Source organism: Zea mays, chromosome 1, assembly GCF_902167145.1.
Source record: "Zea mays cultivar B73 chromosome 1, Zm-B73-REFERENCE-NAM-5.0, whole genome shotgun sequence".
NCBI lineage: Eukaryota > Viridiplantae > Streptophyta > Magnoliopsida > Poales > Poaceae > Zea > Zea mays.
In genome coordinates, this window is record NC_050096.1 from 274,474,428 (window position 1) to 274,500,459 (window position 26,032).

At 47.3% G+C, this 26,032-nt stretch overlaps 5 protein-coding genes across 6 annotated transcripts; 2 read left to right on the forward strand and 3 right to left on the reverse strand.

Annotated features, from left to right (window-relative positions):
• The first annotated feature begins 1,284 nt into the window (after nucleotides 1–1,284).
• LOC542358 (phosphoglucomutase 2) lies at nucleotides 1,285–7,560 on the forward strand. The gene is given in 18 exon segments (NM_001111935.1): nucleotides 1,285–1,542; nucleotides 2,975–3,056; nucleotides 3,262–3,317; nucleotides 3,516–3,629; nucleotides 3,745–3,807; nucleotides 3,895–4,014; nucleotides 4,104–4,204; nucleotides 4,335–4,394; nucleotides 4,479–4,578; nucleotides 4,653–4,810; nucleotides 4,909–5,004; nucleotides 5,343–5,406; nucleotides 5,478–5,559; nucleotides 5,827–6,002; nucleotides 6,092–6,168; nucleotides 6,350–6,482; nucleotides 6,896–7,012; nucleotides 7,274–7,560. Coding segments are annotated over 18 exon segments (1,752 nt in total). The 5' UTR covers nucleotides 1,285–1,461; the 3' UTR covers nucleotides 7,346–7,560.
• A 475-nt stretch (nucleotides 7,561–8,035) lies between these two features.
• On the reverse strand, nucleotides 8,036–11,421 carry LOC542400 (glutamine synthetase 2). 2 transcript variants are annotated; one of them, XM_035961058.1, is made up of 13 exons: nucleotides 11,131–11,421; nucleotides 10,710–10,749; nucleotides 10,399–10,502; nucleotides 10,208–10,238; nucleotides 9,980–10,086; nucleotides 9,794–9,881; nucleotides 9,586–9,714; nucleotides 9,435–9,509; nucleotides 9,247–9,300; nucleotides 9,114–9,151; nucleotides 8,837–8,996; nucleotides 8,696–8,756; nucleotides 8,036–8,571 (listed from the first exon to the last, which is right to left on the reverse strand). In XM_035961058.1, exons 1-13 carry the CDS (start codon nucleotides 11,202–11,204, stop codon nucleotides 8,441–8,443), a joined length of 1,092 nt encoding a protein of 363 aa, XP_035816951.1. In that variant the 5' UTR covers nucleotides 11,205–11,421; the 3' UTR covers nucleotides 8,036–8,440. The 2 variants fall into 2 exon arrangements, with proteins under 2 accessions (XP_035816951.1, NP_001105443.2); NM_001111973.2 differs by having other exon boundaries at nucleotides 8,132–8,571; nucleotides 10,208–10,256; nucleotides 11,131–11,316.
• Nucleotides 11,422–11,734: 313 nt separating this feature from the next.
• On the reverse strand, nucleotides 11,735–12,994 carry LOC109942257 (cyclin-dependent kinase A-1-like). The gene is made up of 6 exons (XM_020544099.3): nucleotides 12,990–12,994; nucleotides 12,812–12,834; nucleotides 12,635–12,701; nucleotides 12,450–12,537; nucleotides 12,312–12,365; nucleotides 11,735–12,214 (listed from the first exon to the last, which is right to left on the reverse strand). The coding sequence occupies exons 1-6, from the start codon at nucleotides 12,992–12,994 to the stop codon at nucleotides 12,125–12,127; spliced, it is 327 nt and encodes a 108-aa protein (XP_020399688.1). The 3' UTR covers nucleotides 11,735–12,124.
• Nucleotides 12,995–13,163: 169 nt separating this feature from the next.
• On the reverse strand, nucleotides 13,164–15,540 carry LOC103643899 (hydroxyproline O-galactosyltransferase GALT6). The gene is made up of 4 exons (XM_023301412.2): nucleotides 14,377–15,540; nucleotides 14,036–14,280; nucleotides 13,561–13,848; nucleotides 13,164–13,485 (listed from the first exon to the last, which is right to left on the reverse strand). The coding sequence occupies exons 1-4, from the start codon at nucleotides 15,194–15,196 to the stop codon at nucleotides 13,324–13,326; spliced, it is 1,515 nt and encodes a 504-aa protein (XP_023157180.2). The 5' UTR covers nucleotides 15,197–15,540; the 3' UTR covers nucleotides 13,164–13,323.
• Nucleotides 15,541–20,527: 4,987 nt separating this feature from the next.
• Nucleotides 20,528–23,087, forward strand: LOC103643900 (pentatricopeptide repeat-containing protein). The gene has a single exon (NM_001330592.1). The coding sequence runs from the start codon at nucleotides 20,545–20,547 to the stop codon at nucleotides 22,840–22,842; it is 2,298 nt and encodes a 765-aa protein (NP_001317521.1). The 5' UTR covers nucleotides 20,528–20,544; the 3' UTR covers nucleotides 22,843–23,087.
• The last annotated feature ends 2,945 nt before the right edge of the window (nucleotides 23,088–26,032 follow it).

Here is a 26,032-nt window from a genome sequence, read left to right on the forward strand (position 1 = left end):
AAAGAAGCACGAAGCAAGGGAGGGATTAGCAACTCACACAAGACACAAAGATCACAGCAAATACGCACACACAAGACCCAGACTTGAGCTCAAAAGACTAGCACACTAGAACGGAGCTCAAATCACTAGAATGTCGAACAAGTGTGCATGAATGGAGTGTGAGTGATCAAGAGTGCTCTAGGAATGCTTGGTGTACTCCTCCATGCGCCTAGGGGTCCCTTTTATAGCCCCAAGGCAGCTAGGAGCCGTTGAGAGCAATCTGGGAAGACAATTCTTGCCTTCTGTCGTCTGGCGCACCGGACAGTGTCCGGTGCCCGATTTCTTTCCTTCTACGGCGAAGCCGACCGTTGGCAGCCAGAGAGCCGTTGGCGCACCGGACATGTCCGGTGCACACCGGACAGTCCGGTGCCCCCTTCTAGCCGTTGGCTCGGCCACGTGTCCCGTGCAGATCGCGCGGCCGACCGTTGGCTCACCGGACAGTCCGGTGAATTATAGCCGTATGTCGCCGGTGAATTCCCGAGAGCGGCCAGTTCGCTCGAGCCAGCCTGCACCACCGGACACTGTCCGGTGCACCACCGGACAGTCCGGTGCTCCCAGACTGAGCAGACTTTAGCTGAACAAAGCCATCTCATTTCCAATTCGATTTTCCCTGTTTCCAGCACTTAGACACAATACATTAGTCTATAAAACAATGTACTAAGTCTGAGAAACATACCTTTATCCTTGATTTGTACTTTGTTCATCATTTTGTACTTAGGCACTTGTGTTGGACATTAAATCACCAAAATACTTAAAAATGCCCAAGGACACATTTCCCTTTCACTGCGACAATATGATTATGCGATTTATGAACCCATTTCTATTTAATTATTCATTGCATATATCTTTAAAAAAACAATAGTCTTTCTATTTTTAGTCTATTCAGTGAATTGAATAGATCGAATCAAAAATTGTCGAGTCTATTTATAAAAAACTATTTTAAAAATTTCGGTTTTTATCTTTTAAAGCTGAAATTTTAGAAAGCCGACGCTAGAGATGATAATGCTCTCTCATTATTTTTTACTTATCATATTCTAGTTTAGAAATAAAGTAGCGGTCCATAAATATTCGAGAAGGTAGTACTACGTAAAAACCACGTCACCCTACCGCTGCGGGCTCCATCCGCATTCTTCACGTCCACAGGGAGCGCGATATACAAATCACCAAAGAAATCACTCCAGAATTTTGAAAAGGTGACGGAAATAGTGAGGAGCGGAGAACACCGGAATGATCCATCCTCTTGTGCTTTCCCTGCCCTTCCCCGCTATAATATCGCGCCCTCGTCGCCATCGTCACCACACCACCACTCCCTCACTGCCCTCTCACTCCCGATCCCTGCACCACTACCGCCTCCTCCGCTTCACCCCTCTCGTCGCCTCTTGCGGCGACCGGCGGCGGATCGTCCGCGGCGCAAGCGCAACCATGGGGCTCTTCACCGTGACGAAGAAGGCCACCACCCCCTTCGAAGGCCAGAAGCCCGGTACCTCCGGCCTCCGCAAGAAGGTTCCCTTCCCGACTTTTCCTTATCTATCCCCCGATCTCCGGGCCCCAGTCCGGATCTCTCTGTTTCTGCGACGCGGCGGGTTCGTGCTCGATTCTGGTGTCTCGAATCCGCCGCGCGACAGCCTCGCTTCCCGCCACCTCGCGGATCTCGCCGGGCGGCTTTTCGTGCAGGATCTCGGGGCTCTGTTCTATCCGTCCTTCTGCTTGGATCTACTGGGAAACCGTTGTCGGATGGGTGTTGTTCGGGGGCATGCCTTGCCTGCTGGCTTCATCCGTTTGGTTCCTATAGGACATTGGACCTGCGCGGGGCTGGAACATGCTTGCATGGCTTTGATCCATACGATTTGCGGGGCTGGAATATACTTGCATGGCTTTGATCCATACGATTTGTACTCAGTACTCGCATTAATCAGATTTTGCTAATTGTTACCGGATCTCGCTGATTCAATTACTGGTTTAGAAGATAACGATGCCCTCTGTTTTACTAGCTCCTGCAGAATAGTGGGTATGGTTTTTTGGTCTCTCAATGGTAACTCCTCCATTCGAGATAATGTTCACATGAAAATTGTTCTAGTAGCATTGATGCATATGGTTGGGTTGGTTCGACATTGATTAAATTCAGGCTCATCGTATGTTCAGATTCATGGAATTCATTTCCCATCCTGGTTCAGGCTTGAGTGGATCGTGTTTCCAAAATGGGATGAGGGGCAGAGTATTTTGATTTTGTAGTTGCTACCCTTGGCTTATAAATGTAGTTCGACTTCGATTCATAAAGGTGGAAAAATTATGGTGCAAGTTATTTAAATTTGATATCGACCTTTTTGTTGATTGCATGTGTAGCACCACTCTGTAAATTCTGTGCACGTCTCAAATTGCTTGAGGTGTGATCCGAGTATTTTGTACTAGTGTGTATGGATCTCCAGCGGCAGCAGTCAAACAATACCCATTCTGAATTTGATCAATCTAATGTTTTCGCACAATATTGATTGCCTTTACATGGTTGCATCTTTGTTGTTTAATTGTTATACATTATTAAGTAGGAAAAGATGAAAATAATACAATTTATTATTAGTGGTATAGATAAAAAAATTATTCCTCCAGTCAAGGCAGCCATGTCCATTATATCTGTCTGCACAGCTTGAACTGTGTAACTCCTAGTGTTTATGCACATGCATTATTTTCTTTGATGCTAGGCATATCATTTGTTAGCTAGTTAGCCTTCCTTTGATGGGAATTAATAAAATGTATGTTAATCAGGATGAGTTTACTTCTACATCAAGGAAAAAAGCATGAATGATCACTGATTTCAGATGCAAACGATTTTGTCTACAGATACTTTGTTACTTTGGATGCTTGCTTTTTATGTATAGCATAGTACAATTATTATTGTTTTTTTTCTTATAATTAATATTTTGTTAATTAATATTGCCAGGTTACTGTATTCCAGCAGCCTCATTATCTGCAGAACTTTGTCCAGTCAACATTCAATGCCCTTCCTGCAGACCAAGTAAAAGGTAACCTACTTATCAGATTATCAGTCCTGTTTCAAACAAGGTTTCCAGGATACCGCAAGGTTTAGTATAAATTATTATTGTGCAGTTTTCATGTATATGTGAAATTGTAAATGGGAAATGTAGTTGCCATAGCCAAATTTTTATGACCTCCGTTCTCTCTTTTCAGTTGTTGCTAATTAGTCATGTCTCCTTTCCTTTCTTATAGGTGCAACCATTGTTGTCTCTGGTGATGGCCGCTATTTCTCAAAAGATGCTGTTCAGGTGATTTAGAACAGTACCATCTCCCTTATATATTTTCTAACCCCATCTTATAATTTTTATACTGCTTTGATAGTAGCTATTGTAGACTTGAATTCCGATGCAGATGTAGCATTGTTGTCTTCTCCCTGAGGTCGAGTTTTTTTAATAGACTTGGTGTTCATGAACTACATTGAATCCCATTGATTTTGCTTGTTACAGATCATAACAAAAATGGCTGCTGCCAATGGAGTAAGACGTGTTTGGGTTGGACAAAACAGTCTCATGTCTACTCCTGCTGTATCTGCTGTCATCCGTGAAAGAATTGGTGCAGATGTAAGTTTGATTCTTAATGAAGGACAGTCTTTAGCAGTATGAATATTTACTTGTTATTCCTTTATACTGTCTAATGAATAACCTGACTGTTGGTTTATAAACACATGAACAAAAGGGATCAAAGGCTACTGGTGCCTTCATCTTGACAGCGAGCCATAACCCAGGTGGTCCTACGGAGGTACCAAGTTTACTGCTAGTGTCTTTGTTGCAAATCAAGTGCCACACATGCTCTATGTTATTGAATACGCCTCACTGAACTTTCCAGGACTTTGGTATCAAATACAATATGGGAAATGGTGGACCTGCCCCTGAATCCGTTACCGACAAGATTTTCTCTAATACAACGACAATCTCTGAATACCTCATCTCTGAAGACCTTCCAGATGTATGATTCAGTGCCAACCTGCCAAGTATTTTCTCTGTTTCTTTGACAGGTTAGTGGAATATTCATTTTCTCTCACTTTACTACTGCAGGTTGATATTTCTGTTGTCGGTGTCACCAGCTTCAGTGGACCCGAAGGCCCCTTTGATGTGGATGTCTTTGACTCTAGTGTAAATTACATAAAGTTAATGAAGTGAGTAGCTTGTTCTTTCCTGTTTCCTTTCATTGAAGTGAGAATTCCATGCTTTATATCATTACTTGTTACTTGGATCATGTTATGTAGCAAGGGAACCTAATGATTTAATTACCACCATCAATTTCAGGACAATTTTTGACTTCGAAGCAATAAAAAAGCTACTGACCTCCCCAAAGTTTACATTCTGGTATTCATCTATGACTAAAACCATGTTAACATTACCGTAATAGTATTATTGTAACACATCCAAAATCTTGCTTTGCACTTACAGTTATGATGCGCTCCATGGTGTTGCTGGAGCTTATGCCAAACACATCTTTGTGGAAGAGCTTGGTGCTGATGAAAGCTCACTGTTGAATTGTGTCCCAAAAGTAATGAGTTCTTCTATTGTCACAAGTTTCTACTTAAAATATGGCTTGGGAATTCATCACTTATGTTTTTGCAGGAGGACTTTGGAGGTGGTCATCCGGATCCTAACCTCACCTATGCAAAAGAGTTGGTTGAACGGATGGGTCTTGGAAAGTCATCCTCAAATGTTGAACCTCCTGAATTTGGTGCTGCAGCTGATGGAGATGCTGACCGCAACATGATTCTGGGTAAAAGGTATGATCTGTTCGAGTATCTTATTATGTAGAAAGTTTGTTTTGGATTCTAGATAAGCACAAGGAATTCATGATGCTTCCCCTTTGCCGTGTTTATAGATTCTTTGTGACACCATCGGACTCTGTTGCCATTATAGCGGCCAATGCTGTTCAATCAATTCCTTACTTTGCTTCTGGCCTGAAGGGAGTTGCCAGGTAAAAAGCTCTCCTCCATATTGTGCTGCTAATATAACATCTAGATATATTTTTACTGTAAGAACTCTCACTGTGGGCACCAAGCGGTAAGCACCACTGCAGTCTGCAATAAAAATGCATGTTTCCCTCTACATTGGCTCTGCATCTGCTTAAGTTTGGCAGCGTTCTGCTCAATAAATCTGCTTAACATATCAGCAACAATACCATCTGGAACACAGTTTCTGCTAATGCCAACCTTTTGATCCCCCACTTGTATGCAGCTATCTGACCTTAGATGCATTTAAAATTTCTCTATGCACTGATAGGCTACTTACGACAATCTAATGTTGTAAATGCAGGAGCATGCCAACATCAGCTGCCCTTGATGTTGTTGCAAAGAATTTGAATCTCAAGTTCTTTGAGGTAAAGTATTAAGACCTTGGTTTGCAAGATTTTGAATGCTAGATAAATCTAACATAAAAAACATGTTTCAGGTGCCTACTGGGTGGAAATTTTTTGGGAATTTGATGGATGCTGGAATGTGCTCAATCTGTGGTGAAGAAAGCTTTGGCACTGGTAATATTTGGCTTCTGGCTATCATTTCTATACATGCCAATCACAGTAGTAAACATGTCACCACCTCTTGTATTGTCATGTTAGATGGGTAAATTGTGTTATCATGATGTGGTATATGAATGGGGCAAATCACTTGTGTTCTGACAGTGAGCTCTCTCGCCCTTTTATTGAGTTAGTGGTCATGAATCCAACCCATAGTAAAGTCAAGGACTTGTTGGTATTTGGTATAGACATTATTGAGATGTTTATATGTACTACTTTGGCTAGGGTCTGACCACATTCGTGAGAAAGATGGCATCTGGGCTGTGCTTGCATGGCTTTCTATTATTGCTTTCAAGAATAAGGACAACCTTGGAGGAGATAAGCTTGTCACTGTTGAAGATATTGTCCGTCAGCATTGGGCCACATATGGTCGCCATTATTACACACGCTATGACTATGAGGTACTTCCTTTTTTTCACATGTGCCTTGCATATATGTACCACATGTTTCAGATATATATCATTCTAAATACATTAGTTTGTTTGTGAAGAATGTCGATGCTGGGGCTGCTAAGGAGCTGATGGCAAACCTAGTAAGCATGCAGTCATCACTTTCTGATGTTAACAAGTAAGTGGAACTTTTTCAAATGTACAGGAATCTCAAACTTGAACTTTTTAGAACCATGTCCAAGTACTCCCGTGTATATATCAACTTCAGAAAATTATGATAGTACTCCCGTGTATATATCAATTCAAGCAATCGCAAACTTGAACTTTTTAGAACCATGTCTAAAGTATCTCTTTGTCAGGTTGATCAAGGAGATCCGGTCTGATGTTTCTGAAGTAGTTGCAGCTGACGAGTTTGAGTACAAGGATCCAGTTGATGGCTCTGTGTCCAAGCACCAGGGCATCCGATACCTCTTCGGAGATGGTTCACGACTGGTATGTAGACCTGTATTGTTTCAGATATCCTCTATTTTATGTCTTGAACCAAAACAAAGGGTCTGGTGTGAAAACCTTGTTCCGCAGTCAGCTGTACAATTTTTTTTTGCAATATTATCAGTCAGTACATGATAAGTCTGAGCCTTGGTCATGGATATATTTGAGATCTCTGACTATGGGGGTGTTTGGCTTCTAGGGACTAATTTTTAGTCCCGCCATTTTATTTTATTTTATTTTAGTTTATAAATTGCCAAATACGGAAATTAAAACTCTATTTTAGTTTCTGTATTTGACGGGACTAAGATGTTATAAAATGAAGGGACTAAAAATTAGTCCCTAGAAACCAAACACCCCCTATATCATACTGGCCACAAGTTGCGCTGGTGAGCTAACATGGATTTTTGGCGTTCTAGGTGTTCCGTCTATCCGGAACCGGTTCTGTTGGTGCCACCATCCGTGTCTACATCGAGCAATACGAGAAGGATTCCTCCAAGACCGGCAGGGATTCACAGGAGGCCCTTGCTCCACTGGTAAGATAATTTCCCCGTCCTTTTGATTTACAGAGCTGAATATACTAGGGGTGAAGAAACATTTGGATCATCATCCATTACCACCTCTAAGAATCAGATTAGGATCGACCTCTATTCCTATTTATTTTTGAACTAAAATTAGAATTAGTTAAGGGTCCTAACTTAGTGTGAAGAAACATTTGGATCGTGATCCATTACCACCCCTAAATATACCTTGGGCTTATGTGAAACTGCATTTACTAATTTTGTGTTTCATCTCAGGTTGATGTTGCGCTCAAGCTCTCCAAGATGCAAGAGTACACTGGCCGCTCTGCCCCCACCGTTATCACATAAATTTTTGAAGAGTGATTTACAATGAGTTGAGGCGCTTACACAAATTTTCATTCAAGCCTCTTGTTCTATAGTTCTACTTCCTGTTGCATCTCACCAATGAATAAAATGTATGTATCAGACTCGCCCCGTTTTTTTTTTGTCCATGTACTGCAGTGCAGCGGACTGAGCCGCTGGCACAGCATGCGGTAATAATCTTGTCACAGTGACAGTGCTGTAATCGGGAGCGTGTTTCTTGTAATCTTGTTAGGAAGTGTTTCTGGTTTTGTTTGAGCATTTGCTTATCTTTTTTTCTGAGTACTAAAAATAATTTACTCACATGTATGTATACCATGTCACTAATCTTTTGATGGCTGTTTAGGGAACCTGGGTTATGATTCGTCGATTACTGATTAACCGTTCCCTGTGTGGTTACGGGCTACGGCAGGGGATTGTGACTGCTTGAGGGTTCGGTTAGCTTGTGTGCTTTGTAAGGGTGAGTGTGTGTTTGTGTTTAGAGTGTGTGTTTGTGTTGTGTGTGTTCTGTTTGTCCTGGGCCATAGGTCCTTTTTCTCTCTACTTTAATTTAATGATATGTAGCCCTCCTTTGTATTCGGAAAAAAAAAATCCACATGGATTGAGTGAGATTGTGTGGGTTTAAATCTCAACTAAGGGCTTGTTCGGTTATTCCTGTCCCATATGGATTAGATGGGATTGGAAAAAAATATGAAGGATTTTAACTTGTTCGGGATTTAAACCCATCCAATCCCACCCAATCCATATAGATTGAGAGGAAAGCGAACAAACCCTAAATCAAACTCTTTCTTAATTTTTTTCAATCTCATTCAATCCATGGGTAACAAGATTAACCGGGGTTGTGCGTTGGGATATGCTTCGGCGTTTGACTCGTTAGATGTGTTTAGTAGCACATCTGTGTTGGTTCAGCACCATGATTACTTGTTCGAAGAAAGCTAAAAAAAGTTCTTGGGTCTTATCCAACCCCAGAACGAGCACACTGCAGCTATTATTATGGTCATCTCAAGTTTCTGACAGGGTCAGTCCCATTTGCCATCTACGCAGGCCGGCTCACACACAGAGCTCAGTCTCCGCAGAATCAAATCAAGGAGCCGCGGCGCCCTTGCCGTCGCCGTTGGAGTGGCTGGGCTCCCACAGCATGGTTGTCTCCGCGATCAGCGAGGTCACCACGTACGGGTCCATGTTGGACGCCGGCCTCCGGTCCTCGAAGTAGCCTGAGGCAAACCAACCGAGAAACCTCAGTCACAGGGTTCAGTTCAGCCGCAAGGACCCAACCGAAGCAGCAGAAGACCCGCAAGGGGAAAGAACTAAAAATCGCTTTCGGCTTCCGCCTCTCACCTTTGCCTTCCTTCTCGGTGTCGCGGCCCACCCGCACCGACGCCCCGCGGTTCGCGACGCCCTGACAAGATGAGCCCGTTTTTGTTAGGCGACGACAGAGGAGGCGGGAGCAAGAGCTGTAAATGGTCTCGACGCGCTTACCCAGACGAAGGTGTTGATGTCGGCGGTCTCGTGGCGGCCGGTGAGGCGGCGCTCGTTGCCGTCCCCGTACGCGGCGATGTGCTCCCGGTGCCGGAGGCCCAGCTTGCCGATCGCCTTCTTGATCACCTCGTACCCGCCGTCGCTCCTCATCGACTTGGTGCTGCGTGCACAGCACACTCACGAGCAGGTTAAAACACACACAATTCACGAGCAGTCAAATAAACACTAACTCTATTTATGTATACTGTGTTATCTTTTGACTGGTACTCCTACCTACCTGTAGTTGGTGTGTGCACCAGCGCCATTCCAGTCCCCCTGCAGTCACACGCATGCACAGATCCAGACGACATGAGACCAACAGCAGAGAACCACATATCAAAACCGAAAATGTTTGGTAGCGAAATGGTCACCGGAATTGGCTTGGGGTCGAAGGAGACAACCACGCCGGCGATCTCGGTGATCCTCTGCCAGTCACAGGGAAAGAAGAAAACGTCTCATCAGCAAAACACACTGACCACGCCATGTCTGGGCGGAAGAAGAAGAAGAAGAACTGAACACAGCCGGCATGCGGCAGCAGGTCTAGTGGTCTACCGTCTACCTCAAGAATGTAGCGAGCCACCCAGAGCTGGTCGCCGGCCGAGACGCCGACGGCAGGACCGACCTGGAACTCCCACTGTCCACGAACAAGCCTGGGTCAGCAGAGATAGCAGCATACTACTAGCTGTGCAGTGTGCAGCAGCACGCTGTACCTGCCCCGGCATGACCTCCCCGTTGATGCCACTGATGTCGATGCCGGCGTAGAGGCAGGCCTTGTAGTGCGCGTCCACGATGTCCCGCCCGTAGGACTTGTCCGCTCCGACGGCGCAGTAGTAAGGTCCCTGCCAGGATCATTCCGTCAGCTGATCAAAGCCATCGATATGGCTGGAGCCTGGAGGCACGCAGATCCATCTAATCTACCTGAGGGCCAGGGTAGCCGCCCAGCGGCCAACCGAGAGGCCACTTGGTGTCCTTCTGGAGAAGGGTGTACTCCTGCTCAATCCCGAACCTGGATTTACACAGGCTCAGCGTAAGAAGAACCATTTCGACGAAATGTCTGTACGCAACAGGTCGGTTCATTTCGTGCAGGCAGGGGAAGGTACGGACCATGGTTCCTCAGCCTTGACGTCAGGGTGGCTAAAGATCTTCGCGGCCCCGTGCCGCTTGTTGCTCGGGATCGGCTCCCCGTTCGGCTCGTAGCAGTCGCACATGACCTACACACAGCTCAAAAAATAAAAATAAAAATGGACGAATGGTCTCTCTCCTCTCCATACCCATGATCAACTTTCATGCACGCAGTGCAGAGAATCTGAAGAAGGGTGGGTCTCTGGTTACCAGTATGTTCTGCCCCTTCCTGAACGGGTCCCTGAAGATGGCCCGAGGGCTTGACGCCAAAAAGAAAAAAAAAAGAAAAAAAGAGTCAAGGTGAATCAGCGCAACGTGGCATTAGCAAGGGTAGTGAGGCACACACGTCAAGGTGAGTGAAGACGGAGGGAGAGTGGACTGGAGAGAAAGCGCGCGGGTACCAAAGGATGACTTCGCTGTCGTCGCCCGGAGCTTGGCCGGTGCTGGAGCCGTCGAAGTTCCACTTCGGAAGCTTGCTGGGGTCATCAACAGGTCCGGACAGCGTCTGAGTACCCTCCCAAAAAAAAGGCAGGGTGAGATGTCATGCACTTTGACATTTTTCTTCGTGTGAAGAAGACGCCCATGAAAAGAGACACACTTGCAAAGGCACATATATCTATCTATCTATCTTCCAACAAAAGTACAAAAAATTTTTACACTGCCAAGATAAGGATAAGATTGAAGGTGAACAAAAGCGTGTACTACTACTGACCCTGGCTTTGCTCCTGACGTCCATCCCGGAACCGCCAACCCTGCATCAGCATCAGATCAGATCAGACGAGGTGCTTGGCAGTGGGTTAGTGTGCCTTGTAGTACGTTGTACGTGGCTGGCAATGGCATGCCGTGGTCATCGAGGGAGGAACTGGAGAAGGAATTAAAACGCCAGCAGTTTGAAATTGCTGCTAGTGTGTGTGTGTGTGTGAGAGAGAGAGAGAGAGAGAGAGAGAGAGAGAGAGAGAGAGCGATCTCTTCTACTCGCTTCCCATGTACTAGTAAAATATAAACACGAAACGGAGGAAAAGAGAATCCATGCACAAGATGGAACACAGCAAGCATCCCAAGGGACACCACGGGAAAAAAGGGGGGGGGGGGGGGCATCAGACGGAGACGGGGAGATCTCTATCTATTCGCACCAGATGTACTCGGCGATGATCTTCCCGGTGCGGCCCGAGAGGTCGAGGTTGATGAGGTCGGAGAGCAGAGCCATGGCAGTGACGAGAAGTTGGTTGGTCGATCGCCTGAAAAGGCAGAGCACGCACGGGCAGGACAATGGCCGCGAGTGAGTGTGATTGATCCGTGTGTGCTTTCGCCACGGCTGTAGCCTGTAGCTGGCTGCTCCTCCATAAATAGAGCAGAGCCCGAGAGTGGTTGGTGTAATGGCTTTGGGCTTGGGAAGTGTTCTGCAAGGCGCCGTGGTACGGTTGTCCTCTCGAGTGCATCCGCGGTCACTCGTGAATGTTGTACTGTAGTGATTGTGGTGAGAATATATCTATCTCTATATCTCTATCTGTGCCTCTATACTTTATTATCTATATACTAGTTGAGTGCCCGTGCGTTGCAACGGGTTAAAAATCTTTTCAAAATAAGTAAAATCATCAGGAATCTATTTGGTTGCTACTCTAAGCATCATTTAGTTAAAAAATATACTTGCCTTAGTATTATTCATTGAAAGGGTGCCATATAAGTTTCCAACATGACAAAGGATGCATAATGCAGTGAAATATATGAAGATTTGCTCAGAAATATTTCATTGTTGTTAGGATTCTCACACTTCTGGATATGAAAATTCTCAAAGAGCAATATCACATGATTACTGTTACTTAAAAAGTTGCACAAAAACAATTGATTATAATAAAATTTAAGGGACCAATGTTACATAGGCTAGAGCCTAGAGGGAGCATTAAAAAAGATTCAGCATCAGACTTCTGTGGAGATGTAGAGAAAAACAGGGTGGTAATCTATTCGACATTATCCAATACATGCATCTCAAAACACACCACATTCCAAATTATCCAGCTCTAAGACAAAAATGCAGATCAGAGAGGGAGACAGAGAAAGATCGGTGGTCATAAAAGGAATGAAACAAACCTCAACTCATACAGATGCAAACACTAAGAACAACACAGGTCATTGTACCATCTCAAGGTCCTTGAAGTAGTCATGTTCAAGAGCCTGCCTGGCTGTGATTCTTTTGCTTGGCTCGTACCGAAGCATTTTCTGACCATGAGCAATAAATACGTAAATTGGCTACAGAAAATCATATGATGCCACATTTTTAACATTTATATGGTCAACGATTATCCAAACGACTTACAGAGAGAAGGTCCAAACCAGCGGGTTCAAGATTTGGGACAACTGCTGCAAGATCCTGCATTAAAGGTTGAAACAGAGCATTTCAATGGCATTATAAGCTCCGAGATTTGGAAAATATGCTTATGTCATTGCCTCGTACCTGAGACTGGCACTTCGGGAAAGCCGACTTGAAATCAGGCAAAGAGGTGACTCCTGGCCAACTTTGTTCATTTGGTGTACCAAGTACCCTTCAGCAGTACCTAGGAAAGTAGGAAACCCAAAACATAATCAAACAGTCTACAAAATGCAAATATAATAAATTTAGTAGCAGCATAGCGATGGAACCTGAATATCTTAAATAGTTCGTCGATCTCAGAATCATCGGGGAACAGTGGCTTCTGGTTCCCAATTTCTACAAAGATACATCACACAGACCATACATCAACTGGCATGGAATACTGTCTTTCTCCCAGAAGAATTTCTGGAGCTCTGTACCATAATGTCACCACCTGAAAAAAATACTTCCATAAACACAAGATGAGTAACTGCAACAGATATTAGAATATATGAAAAAATAATCTGTCTTGTACGGATGTAAAATTGCAGGGAACCAAAGTTTTGATAACTCCACATAAGATAAATTTGCTTCCTACAAGGGCATCAAACTTCCTTTCTAAAATAAACACCACAAGAAATTTACCTCATGAGTAAATGTACGGACAGGAATTCCAAATACCCTGGCTAAACCAAAGTTTGCAAGCTTCAGTGCATTAGTACGCCGATCTATCAATAGATTATGAGATTTCAAATCTCGATGAAGAACTCTATGAGAATGACAGTAAGCAAGCCGCGGAGTATCTGGTAGAGATATTACTGGAGAAAGGAGAAAACAATCACATTTCCAAAATGCAGTACAAGCAGATAATATCTCTTTTTTGTGTGCCGCCGCCAATCAAGGACGGGTGCCAGTAGAGAGGAGGCCGAGCGCCGCGTCGAGGGGGTGTATACAACAGCTACAGTACTCCAAAGAAGATTTAGTTCAAACAACAAGAAATTCTCTGCCATACCCCATACTCGCATATTGCAAGAGTCTTCATAACAACAAGATCATAGTTGTCTAGGAAGGGCACAAAAACAATGTCCCGAAAAAATTCAGCTTCCTTCTTCAACTCCGCATTCACTTCCGTTCTGCCATGCTGGAGTTGAGAAACACCTTCAGCACAAACACACAAAACAAATCAAGTAGTCTAAGCCTTCGGGTTAGTGTTTACCAGTGCAACGAAGAAACGAGCCACCATGTTTGGTGACTTGTGGACAACAGACATCCATGTCTTCCTCACACCCATACGTTCAGCAAAATGATTGGCTGCTGACAGAATGCCAATGAAAATCTCAACTGGCTCATCAGGCAGCAGAGGAGCCTGCCAAACAGTAGAAAACTCCAGATAATTCTGTGGCACAAAACTTGGGTGTGTAGTGGGCAAAGACCCTGCAATCACTGAATGCACATCTAGGTCCCCATTCAGTGACAGGCCTGTAGCGTCCTCCAACACAAACCCCTGCAAAGGCCACAATAAACATAAATTAACTGGACAAGTAGGCCAAGTAGCGAGAACCTCAAGTCCTCAATTGTCCCAAACCACTAATTATTTTATTCGAACTAACTACAATACATAGTGCACGGCAATTATCAAGCATTGACCAGCATTTTATTAGTGCATGAAGTGGAGAAACATATGCACTTACAGTGCGGTAAGGAAACGAAGTGACATGTCGCCCATCAACGCTCACATGGTAACCCTCCAACCCAGCACTGAGAGTAAGAACAAAGAGCCTGCCCTCCACGAAAGGAAATGGCCAACCGAAATTGACCTCCTCTTTCTGCCCGATCAGCCGATTCAGCCACCATGCCGTCTTTGATGTTGTCTTCGATTTCTCCAACCTGTCATCATCGTCCCTAATCCACTTCTCGCACTTGACCAACCCATCCACTGCACATCAACAAGACATTCATTCAGCATGTCTGAACAACAGAATCCACCTGAGGTCAAACAGTTGAAAACAATGAACTGACAGGGGTCCCCAACCAGTCTCCTCATCCGGGCGTGACCTCCATCCATCGCAGCGCTGCACGGCGCCCCAGCTCATGCGGTAGCAGGTGTTCCGCTCGATCACCGGGTGGCCGCTCCAGTCCCCGCGGAGGCGCGGGTTGAAGTGGAGCACGCGGGGCGGGTCCTCGCCGTCGACCGCCCTGAGCCCCTGCAGCTCCACCATGAACTGAGACACCATGGCGTGCCGCTCCCCGTCCCTGAGCACCACGATCGCGGGGTTCCGCTCCTCGTGCGGCGCCCGGGGCGTCGCGGCGACCGTGATGTGGGACCCCAGCGCGAGCCCGCAGGGCAGCTCCACCACGCGGCCCCGCGCGCCGAGCTCCTCCGCGGTGAGCGCGATCGAGTGCGGGCACCTGGCCGCGTCGCTCTCGCCGGAGGGCGCGGCGACGACGGCGGGGTCGAGGGCCTCGAGGTCGGAGAACGCGCGGGCACCCGCCGCGACGGCGTCCGCTATGGACCGGCGGAGCGCGCCGGAGCGGGCGGAGTCGAGGAGGCGGACGTCGAGGCCGGTGGCGAAGCGGGAGAGCCGATGATCCTGCCCGTGCGCCGACGCGCCGGGGACGGACGCCGACGCGGGGCGCGCGGGCGCCGCGCGCTCGCCTGCGCCGAAGGAGAGGTGGAGCTTCCGCGCTGTACCGCCCGCGGCGCCACCGAATGGCGAGGTGGAGACGAGCGGCGACTCGAGGGCGAGCACGAGGAGCGCGTACAGGAGCAGCACGGTCGCCAGCCCCTCCATCGCGCGGCGGCGGAAGGTAGCCCCCGCCCCCGCCGTCGCCGTCGACGCTGCCTTTCTCATCACTCGACGCAGATCCTAGCCCCACCACTCGACGGCGCGCGCTGCTACGGCGTCGCGGGCGCGCGGCGTGCGCGTGGGCGAGGGCGGGTCCGGGTGCGGAGCATTGGGAGGAACGACGGGGCGGTTCTCACTGTGGGATGACGTCCTTCAACAGCGAGCGGATAGCCTCGCCGCTGCCATCCTAGCTCACCGTGCGGGCTCTGGCGGTGACGCGCTGGAGGCGGTGGGGATGGTGGAGGCGACGCTAGGGTTTAGGGGAGCCGAGAGCCGGATGGGACGCATCTTTGTTTCTCTATGGGCCCACAACAAACGGGAAAATCGGGTGGGAACCCGGCGGGCGATGCGCTGCGGGGGCGAGGCGCTGCGCGAGGTGTGACGAGTGCGGGAGGGACGCGGGATGCGGCAGGGGCGTTGGATGCGGGTTGGACGGTCTGGATGCGGCAGAACCGTGCACCACGGTTGGTTGTGAACGTCTACAATAGGTACTTAATTAGTAGTAGAGATATCTCTTGCCAGCGAGCATATATCTGTTGCCTATCTATATCATAATACATATATCTGTTGCTTATCTATCTCTTATCTATCTGTATTTATTTCTTAACTATCTAGTTGTTCGTGCACTGCTACAGTTTCTATATACTATATAAGCAGACATTGTTCAAATAAGATGGTTATTTAAACAAGATCTAAACTTCTAGATCAGTTGAGTGCGAATGGGATATGTGGTGTGAGATTAGACAAGATGAAGTTTTCTCTCTCGCTTTTTCACGCTCGCGATCGCGAGATTAAGGACGGTGGAGGAGAATGTACTGGAAGATGACCAAATGAGCCTATACCCGGTCTAAAGCAAGCACGACCCATTTAATAATTTCACGGTTTGGCTCGATACGATTTAAATTGAACTTGTGTCATGTCCAGGCTATCTTCTCGTCCAGCAGTGTCGGGCGGGACTGACATGGTTTTCTATATTTTAAACTTATTAGCATATGTTCCATCCATTCCAATTTATAATTTATTTGACTTAAACTATTATAGTTCAGGTTTTAATCGACTCGGCTTATTCAAAAAATTTATAATAATTTTATTTTTAATTAAATATTATTTAGCACAAGATATACTTTAAGTATGGTTTTCGTTTTTTTTATTTTTTCGAAGAAGTTTAAAATAAGATGAGTCGGCCCAATTTGGTGAAAAAGTGAAACGAATTATAAAATCGGAACGGGTGTATTATATATTTGTAGTATTTATCCTGTATATAGTATAAATAGACAAGTGGTGCAGTTGTCATTTTTTACAAGTGGAAAAACGCGCGTGGAGAGGAAAACCACTTGTGAAGGGCGAAACTCGTATATTTAATTAATAGTAGTAGAATATTAATCAATAGTAGTAGAGATAGAGAGATCTGTTTACGTGAGCTCTCTAATAACGAGGCCAAGCCTAACGGTATTTTCAAGCTTCAACTGCACCTGCGCGACGTCCGGTCGTTCTTACGGTATTTTCGACGTCCGATCATTCTGATACTACTTGATTTTATTTTATTTTATTTACATACATAGTTTTGCAATTTACAAACAATAATCATGGAGCACGCCAGCACGGTACAGCATGAGTATGACAGGGGCAAAAGTCAAAAAGGCGCTCCGATCTCCGATCCAACCGTCCGTATCCGATCCGCATGACGAGTCGCTCCCGCCAAGCTCTCCCGCCGCCGCCGAAGCATCGGCATCCGTTGAAGCCTTGCCTACTTGCCGGATTCCGACCGGGCGAGGCTACACGTATATGTGGCTGGCCGGTGGTGGTGTGTGTCACCGAGGAACTCGGACCACACAAGGAACGACCGCGGCACAGCGCACTGCAGTTTCCCCGCGTATCCGTCCTGACCAGGCACACAGGCAGTACTGTACAAGCTTGCACGGAAAAAGCCAAGATCAGATCGACGATGAAGGCGACGCGCCAGTAGTGGCGTACAGGGGAGGATCGAGAACGTGCATCGTGACCATGATGCTTGCGTTGAAGGGTCGCGTACGGAATCAGACGTGTGACGGTGCGGGCGTCTACGGCGAGTGTGGACCGCCGGTCGAGCCGGAGATAAGGCGGGGGTGTCTCCATCGTCGATCGGCTTTATTATCACCCGGACCCGGCCGGCCGGCCTCAGCTTCGTCTTTTCACGCCCACCGTTCTTTAATCTTTCCAGGTATTTTGTGGTGTGTACTTCCGGCCGGCCGAGCAAAGGACGCCACCTATCAGACCAAAGAACCTAACTCCTCGACCTAACTTTGGAGAAGTGCATCCCCTGCAATTAATAATGGTTCTTTTTCCTGCGTGTTATTGTTACCACATCCACATCCACATGCACCCGTACGTGACGATTCCGCGCATTTCACCACCGTCCTCTACCGCGCTTCAGGTACAGGCGACGCAGCTCATGCATTATTGCACGCAGACAAACAAAAGCGTCCGCGCTGGCACTGGCACTGGCAGGCTATCCCCGGACGATCATCCACAGGTCCACAATGGCCGCGTGTGAGTGACTGCGTGAGTCTCTCTCGGACCCAGAGAAAAGTGATCCTGCAATCCAATTCCAGCACCGGCGTCACCTTGTCTTGGAGCTTATCTGCACGGAATTTACACACACTTGCAGTCGCAGTGCAGCCGTGCAGGCAGGGCTGTTGAAGAGAGGTAAGTAACGTACGCTAGACTGTTCCTTTAAACTCTTATTCTTTTAGCTGCAGGCTCCTTAGACGGATCAACAAGGTATTCAATATGCAACAACACCTTTGTAATAACCACTATTAAGCCTTGGACGAGGCTCCTTAGACAGGCCTTTAAAAAAAGAAGGCGTGTCTTATTGGTATGATTATTTTATCTATAGGAGATTTCAACGTGTATAGAGTACTAGTTATATACGTTCATATAACTTTGCTAATTAGAATTGTTTCGGTGAGCGTACTAGTCTGACACTTTGATACGTCTTAGCTTACGAAGCTTATAAACTTACGTAGAAGGCTATACTCTTAACTAGATCAGATCAAGTAGTTTAATTTTTATTTTAAAAAAAATTAGTTAACCGACAAATTTAACTTTATCTACTACTTTAGAGTATGAGTTTTGTGACGTCACGCGAAGCGCACATATCTCTTTTTCTCCACCACGTCTCGTCTAATAACCAAATACGATAAGCCTTACCACTTGTATATACAACCAACTATACAACCAGCACCAGTGCGCCCTCCTCCTCCTCCTTCTGCTCGTTGTTGTTGTCCTATATTAACCTCTAACTTCTCATGCGCCTCTTGCAATCATTGAGGTAAGAACAACCAACACAGAGTACGGTAGGAAGTGCTGGTACACCATGACCGCGGAACCACGGTCATGGTATATCACCCTTTTTCTTCCCGCTTTATGTATATGTAAAAATAAGATAAAAATCATACACAAGTGTAGACTTAAACTTTGGTTGTTAGCTCCACATTCGTGTCCACCTAACTAACATAATATATATTTTTTTTATGTTTTACTAAAATAAAGTCTATAATATATATCTTTTTTACGTTTTACTAAAATAAAGTCTATATGCGTACTTGGTTAATAAAGTCTATAATATGACTAGTTTAATTTTAGAAAGGTCTAGCTGCTGTGGCCATAGATGCACTTGGGTATAGATGGCCAAAAAGCACGAGGCCCGTGAGCCCGGCACGAAGCCCGCTTTTTGGGCCCGGTCCGAACCCGGCACGGTAGAATAAGCGGGCGAGCTTGGACAGGAAACTAGGCACGGCGGGCTAGCCCGGCACGGCCCGTTTACCTCTAAGCCCGTTAAGCCCGGTTTTTTTACACTAAAACGTGCTTACCGGCCCGCTTAGCCCGCTTTTTGGCCCGTTTTTTCGTGCTAAACGGGCCGGCCCGGCCCGTTTAGGCCCGCTGCGGGCCGGGCTTGGACAGAAACTTGAGCACGATGGCACAGCAGGCCCGGCCCGGTTTTTGGCCGGGCTTCACCGGGCCCGGGCCGGGCCGGGCCGGGCGGCCCGTTTGGCCATCTCTACACTTGGGAGAGAAGAGAACACTGCACTGCACGGCGCGGCCGCTTCCGAACCGCGGTCTCTGTAAAAAATAAACGATGATGGATGCTAGCTAGTTGGTGCGAGACTGCGCGAGTAGTAAGGTCTGCCTGTGTTCCTCGGGCAGACCTAACACCTGTCGTGGCGTGCAGTGCAGGCGGATCATGACCGATCACGATCACAGAATAACTAAATCCTATCTCACGGATGGGGCATGCACGGCGAAAGATGAACCGGCAGATCGGTCCAGGATAAGGAGAATCAACAGCATCATCTTATCTTCCACATGCACAGAGCACACTTGCATGCGCCTTTCCGTGTATTCTGTTTCGTGTTCTTCAATTCCACCCATCTCTTTTGCTGGCTGGCGTTCTTGCGTTGGGGAGGACAGCAGGATGGGACGGAACCGGTCTTCCTCAGCGCCGGGGGAAGGAACCAGACCGTACTCGCCGGCGGGCGGCCCAGCCTTCACTCCCGCAGATCCGGCGGTGCGCGTGTACGAGCGTCCGCGCGGGAACTGCTGGCCGCGAGCGCCAGCGAAACTGAATATGATGGTCGCGTTTGGCCAACTTTTTTGGATTTTAGCCTTTTTTTAGTTTTTTTTTGCACAACTATGCCCTTTATAGTTTCATTTCAAAAAATGGACCCCAACCTCGGCGCCATCATCATTGGCGCCGAGGTAACACACATCGACGCCAGTACCATTGGCGCCAACTTTTCCTACGTGGCAGCCGATGTGGCAAGTCCCAGGGGGTCGGCGCCATAGATCTTGGCGCCGACCCCCCTTGACGGTGGGGTCCGGTGCTATCCAGGGGGTCGGCGCCAAGATCTATGGCGCCGACCCCCTGAGACTTGCCATATCGGCTGCCATGTAGGAAAAGTTGGCGCCAATTATGTTGGCGCCACTATGTGTTACCTCGGCGCCAATGATGACGGCGCCGAGGTAAGGGTCCATTTTTTGAAATGAAACTACAAAGGGTATAATTGTGCAAAAGAAACCCCAAAAGGGCTAAAATGCAAAAAAGTTGGTCGCGTTTGGTAGCTTCTGAACACTTCCTAAGCTACAATACTATACCAAACAGGGTCCATGCAGCCGTGCTCGCAGGGGACCGGGAGGACTCTGGCGAGAAGCCTGTATGTTTTCCGGCCCTTCACGATAAGCCCATGGCCGTTTTGGTCGATGAGAAAAATCGACGAAGCGCACATCACAGCCCACCGGCCCCAGCCTGCTATGCCGTATCGAAGACGCCGCGCACGTCGCACGATAGTAAACGCACAGAACACTAGCGCGGCATGCCGCTCGGGCTGGCCGCTGCCGCTCCCATCGGCCGACGGCTCTCGACCGCGGCCCCCACGCCGCTGTCCAGCCTCACCGACGCGCTCCTCGCCACCCGCCTCGCTAGCCATCTCCTCACCACGCCGCACCTGCCCGCCGCGCTGCTGCCGACGGCGCCGCTGCCGCTACCCGTCCACCTCCACATCCTCCGCCACCCGGCGCTCCCGCCGGCCTCCAAGCTCTCCTTCTTCCTCGCCGCCACGCCGCCCGCCTCCCCGCTTCTTGAATCCACCTTCCCCGTCCTCCTCCGCGCGCTCGCCGCGGGGTCCCCGCCGCTCCTCGACGCGCTCCTCCCGTTCGCGCTCTCCGCGTCCCCGTCCACCCTCCTCCCCGCACTCCTCTCATTTCTCCTCTCCGCTTCGCGCCTCGACGCCGCGCTCTCCCTCTTGGACTCCGCGCCGCCAGACCTCCTCCCCCGCCTCGCCGCAGCTGCTCTCCCTTCCCTCATAGCCTCCCAGAACCTCAGCGCCGCCGTCCCCGCCATCCGCAGGCTGCTTCCCATCGCCTCGCACCCACCACCCGTCCGGGAAACGAACCGCCTCCTCCTGGCATTATCGAAGGAGAACCTCTCCGATGACTTCCGCTATGTGTTCGAAGAAATGTCGAGGAGGGGCCTTCCTTCGAATGTAAGGTTATACAACATTTGCATCCACGCGTTTGGCAAGTGGAGGCAGCTGGACATGTCGCTGGGGCTTTTCGCAGCAATGAAGGCCGCCACTCCTCCAGTTGAGCCGGACATATGCACCTATAATTCAGTCATCCGGGCCCTTGTTGTTGGTGGGCGGGTACCTGATGCTTTGGTGATCTATGATGAAATGAAATCTTCTGGAATCGAGCCAGATGTATTCACTTATCGAGCAGTCATGAATGGGTGCTGCAAGAGTTTTCGGATGGATGATGCACTGCGTGTGTTTCATGAGATGCGGGGCATCATTGGGGTGAGTGACGTGGTGGTGTACAATTCACTTCTTGATGGGCTGTTTAAAGTGAAGAAGCTTGATGAGGCATGCAGTTTTTTTGAGACAATGGTGGCTGATGGAATCCAATGCTCAGCAAGCACACACAACACTGTGATAGATGGGCTGTTTAATAATGGGAGGGCAGAAGCAGCATGTCGGCTTTTTTACGAGCTAAGGAGGAAAGGGCAACTGTTGGATGGAATTGCTTATAGTATCATGGTGAGGGAGTTCTGCAAGGAGGGGATTGGGGACCAAGTTGCAGAGGCTGTAGAGTTGGTGAAGGAGATGGAGCAGCAAGGCTTCAGTGTTGATTTGGTTACAATAACATCATTGTTGATAGGTTTTAACAAGAGTAAACGCTGGGACTTGGAAGAGCAAATAGTAAAGTTTATAAGGGACAGCACTGTATTGCCGGATGCCATTCGGTGGAAATCAAACATGATGGTTGCCTTGAGAGGACCTCACGGCAGAGAGAAAGATGGGACACCATTGTTTTCCTTTGATGGCAATATGGAGGATGTGATGAGTTTGGTTAACCATGTGGGACATACAGGTACTGATGAAGAAATCCCAAACAGTGATCCCAAGGATGATTGGACACTATCACCACACTTGGACCATCTTGCTAAACATGCTGACAGTTTGAACAGCTCTGTTGTATTTACAATGCACAGAGGGCAGAGGGTGGAAGGTATGGGCCCCAAGACTTTTGATGCTGACATGATCAATACATACTTGTCAATTTTTTTAGCCAAAGGGAAGTTGAGTGTTGCTTGCAAGTTATTTGAGATCTTTACGAATCTAGGAAACAAAGGGACAAGTTATACATACAATTCACTGATGACCTCGTTTGTCAAGAAGGGCTATTTGAAACAGGTGTGGGCAGTTCTTCATGAGAGGGGTGGACAGCTCTGCCCTAATGATGTAGCAACATATAATCTAATCATTCAAGGTCTCGGCCTGATGGGGAAAGCAGATGTTGCTAGGACAATTATTGATCGGTTGTCAAAGAAAGGTGTTTACATGGACATTGTCATGTATAACACTTTGATCAGTCAGTTGGGAAAGGTCGGAAAGGTTGAAGAAGCAGGCTGCTTGTTTGAGCAGATCATCAGAAGTGGCATGAAGCCAGATGTTGTTACTTTTAATACGTTAATTAGTATTAATGCGAAAGCTGGTAGGCTAAAGGAAGCTGGCAAATATTTGAGGAGGATGATCAGAGAAGGCATTGCACCAAACCATGCCACAGAAACAATATTGATTTTCCTTGATAAGGAGATTGAAAAGACAAGGTAGCAGCACAAATTAGCTGGCAAAAAAAAAGGAACGAAAACAGTGTGATATCTGTTATTTGTATTAACCATTACAAGGTATGTTCTTGTTATATTCAGTCGGAAAAAGTTACAAATCATGATTATTGTAGAACTTGTAGAGAAATAGGGAAACACCACACATCTATTGTGGGGCGAGGACCTTTCATTATATAGGTCGTATGGCTTGATGTACAAGTAAGATGAGTAGAAAGGTATACATGTCTATACATATCTCTAACATCCACCTGTAGTCATAGTGGAAGGATCTCGGACGCAACGCCTGGATCTAAACTCAGTGAACAACTGTATAGGCAAGCCCTTGGTCATGATGTCCATGCACTAGTGCAAAGATAAGACGCAAAGCACCCATACTTGTCCTAAAGCCACCTTCTTGCGAAAAAAGTGTATGTCAATCTCGATGTGCTTGGTGCATCAGTGATGAACCAGATTGGCTGTCATGTAGACAACATTGACATTGTGACAATAGACAATGGTCGCACTAGCAAGTGGGACGTGAGGCTCCTAGAAAAGCTGTAGGAGCCAACAACACTCAACCATAGCGTGGGCGATGACACAGTACTATTCCTTAGGAGCGGGAGATAGTGGTATGTCGCTTGGACAGCCTAGGAGACCCAGTTCTCACCTAGGTAGCCGCAGTATCTAGAGGTAGACCTTCTGGAGTCTAGGCATCTTGCCCAGTCAACATCCAAGTATGTTGTCAACCAGTCGATGGAGCTGGTGCCAATGTGGAGAATGAAGGAGAGTGTCGTTCACACATTGGAGAATTCGCTTAATCAGACCGAGGTTAGACTCACAGGGATCATACATGAAGAGACAAACTTGCTGAACCGCGTATGTCAAGTTGGGGTGGGCAACATCAACCATCATGTACTGAAGGGCATTGACGAGACTCTAGTAGTCGGAGGCATCGACAACGAGAGCACCATCCGAAGTAGAAAGTTTGTCTCGAGTGTTTATAGTTGTCGTGGTGGAGTGACACTCGACCATGCCTACACGTTGAAGAAGATAATGTACATACCATTGTTGAGACAGTAATAGACAATCGGATGAGCGTGGGATAGAGATGTTGATAAAGTGGTGCAAGGCGCCAAGGTCAATCATGGCGAATTCTGAGTGTAGACGACCCATGATGTGCTGAAGAAGAGTTGTCGAGGAGGTTGAGGACAATGTCATCTATGTATAGTAGGAGGTAGGCTGTGTTGGCCCCCTCCTTGTAGACAGAGGAAGGTGTCGGAGCTGGCGGAGACAAAGCCGAGGCATCGAATGTAGGTGGCAAACCGTTGGTACCACGTGCAAGGTGCTTGCTTCAAACCAATGTAAGGGTTAGAAGACTCCTCAATATTTATTCTGATGTCTTAGAGAGTCGACACTCTTCACTAATCCTCGTTGGAGCACCCTCACAAGTGTGTCGCTTCCTCTTGGTATGTGCAAGGATCAATCGCTCTCTATGAGCTGGTTCTTCGTCACTCTGTACGGTGACCCGCTCACAAAAGTGTATAAGTCCTGAGACAGGTCATCCACATACTCTCCCAATGATCACCACACTCCAATTGCCATCGAACCGTCTAGGTGATGCCGATCATAAAAGAGTAATTAGTAGAAACTCTCACTTGTGCCGATCACAAAGAGTAATAAGCATAAACTCTCACTTAACTCTACCAAGTTTAATAAGATTTGTTTAATAAGATCAATATGGATGTGTTGAATTCTCTTGTTTTAAGAGCCCAATAATTGAGTCTTTTGCAACCAGTGTTAAGAAGAGGAACTGGGCAACGTATCTCTCTATATGCTGACGATGTGGCGATGTTCTTGCAACCAAGTAGAGAAGAACTCAATGTGGTCAAAGAAATCCTGAGAATCTTTGGAGATGCTTCAGGCCTTGTTACAAATGTGAGAAAATGTAGTATGACGCCCATTCATTGTGAGGAACAAGACATGGTGGCTGCTCAGGAGTTATTCCCTTGTAATGAGGTGGCTTTTCCATGCAAATATCTGGGTTTGCCCCTTTCAGTCAAGAAACTTCCCAAAAATACTTTCCTAGAACTCATCGATAAGATAGCTGATAAACTACCAGGATGGAAGTCTGCTCTCATTCACACAGCAGGTCGACTGACTTTGGTTAAATCAGTGCTCGCAGCCATTCCCATCTATCACCTTATAGTGCTTCAATGCCCTAAATGGGTGATCAAGGCTATTGATAAAATTCGGAGGGGCTTCTTGTGGAAAGGTAGAAAAGATATCAAAGGAGGTCATTGCTCTGTTGGATGGGCAAGAGTATGCAGACACCTTAGTTTGGGAGGCCTGGGTATTCACAATCTTGAAATTCTTGGATGGGCTTTAAATCTAAGATGGCTTTGGCTCAGAAAAACTCAACCAGAAAGGCCCTAGACAGATTTTATGTTCAAGGTACATCCCAATGTCGAAGCTCTCTTCTCTGCCTCGGTCCACACTCAGTAGGTGATGGCTCTAGAACCTTGTTTTGGTCTGATCGTTGGATTCATGGACAATCAATATCTGCCTTTGCCCCTTCTTTGGTCAACCGTATTAAAGGAAGAATCAAGAAAAGCAGTTTTGTGCAGGAAGCCCTGGTAAACAATAAAAAAAAACTCGGCCGGGGAGGGAAAGACCGCCCTCCCGGTATTATATTAAGAAGAGACCGAAACAAGGTCCCGACCGAGAAAATCCCCGAACCATGGCCCCTCATCACTAGCGGGCCGTCACCGCCCACTCTGCAACGACCCAGCCGAAGGGTGGCGCGCAGGACGTAACCCGGGAGCGGGCGGGGCACAGCGAGGGGATTTTTTTAACCAAGCCAGAAATTCGCCCCCGAGGGGAATCGAACCCAGGACCTGGAGGTGCTACTCGGAAGCCTTAACCATTACGCTAGAGGCCCTTTCGCCTTGGTAAACAATAGATGGGTAAATGACATATCTGGCAGCCTATCAGCACAAATTATCATCGATTTCTTTGTGATTTGGGACCTAGTACAAGGTTTTCAGTTACATCCAGGGACTCCTGATGTGCACCGATGGTTACCAACTGCATCTGGAGATTATACCACAAAATCAGCATATGACCGTTTTATGGCCGGTTCAGTCACTTTTGAGCCGGCTACAAGAATTTGGAAAAGTTGGCCCCCCACGGTGTAAGTT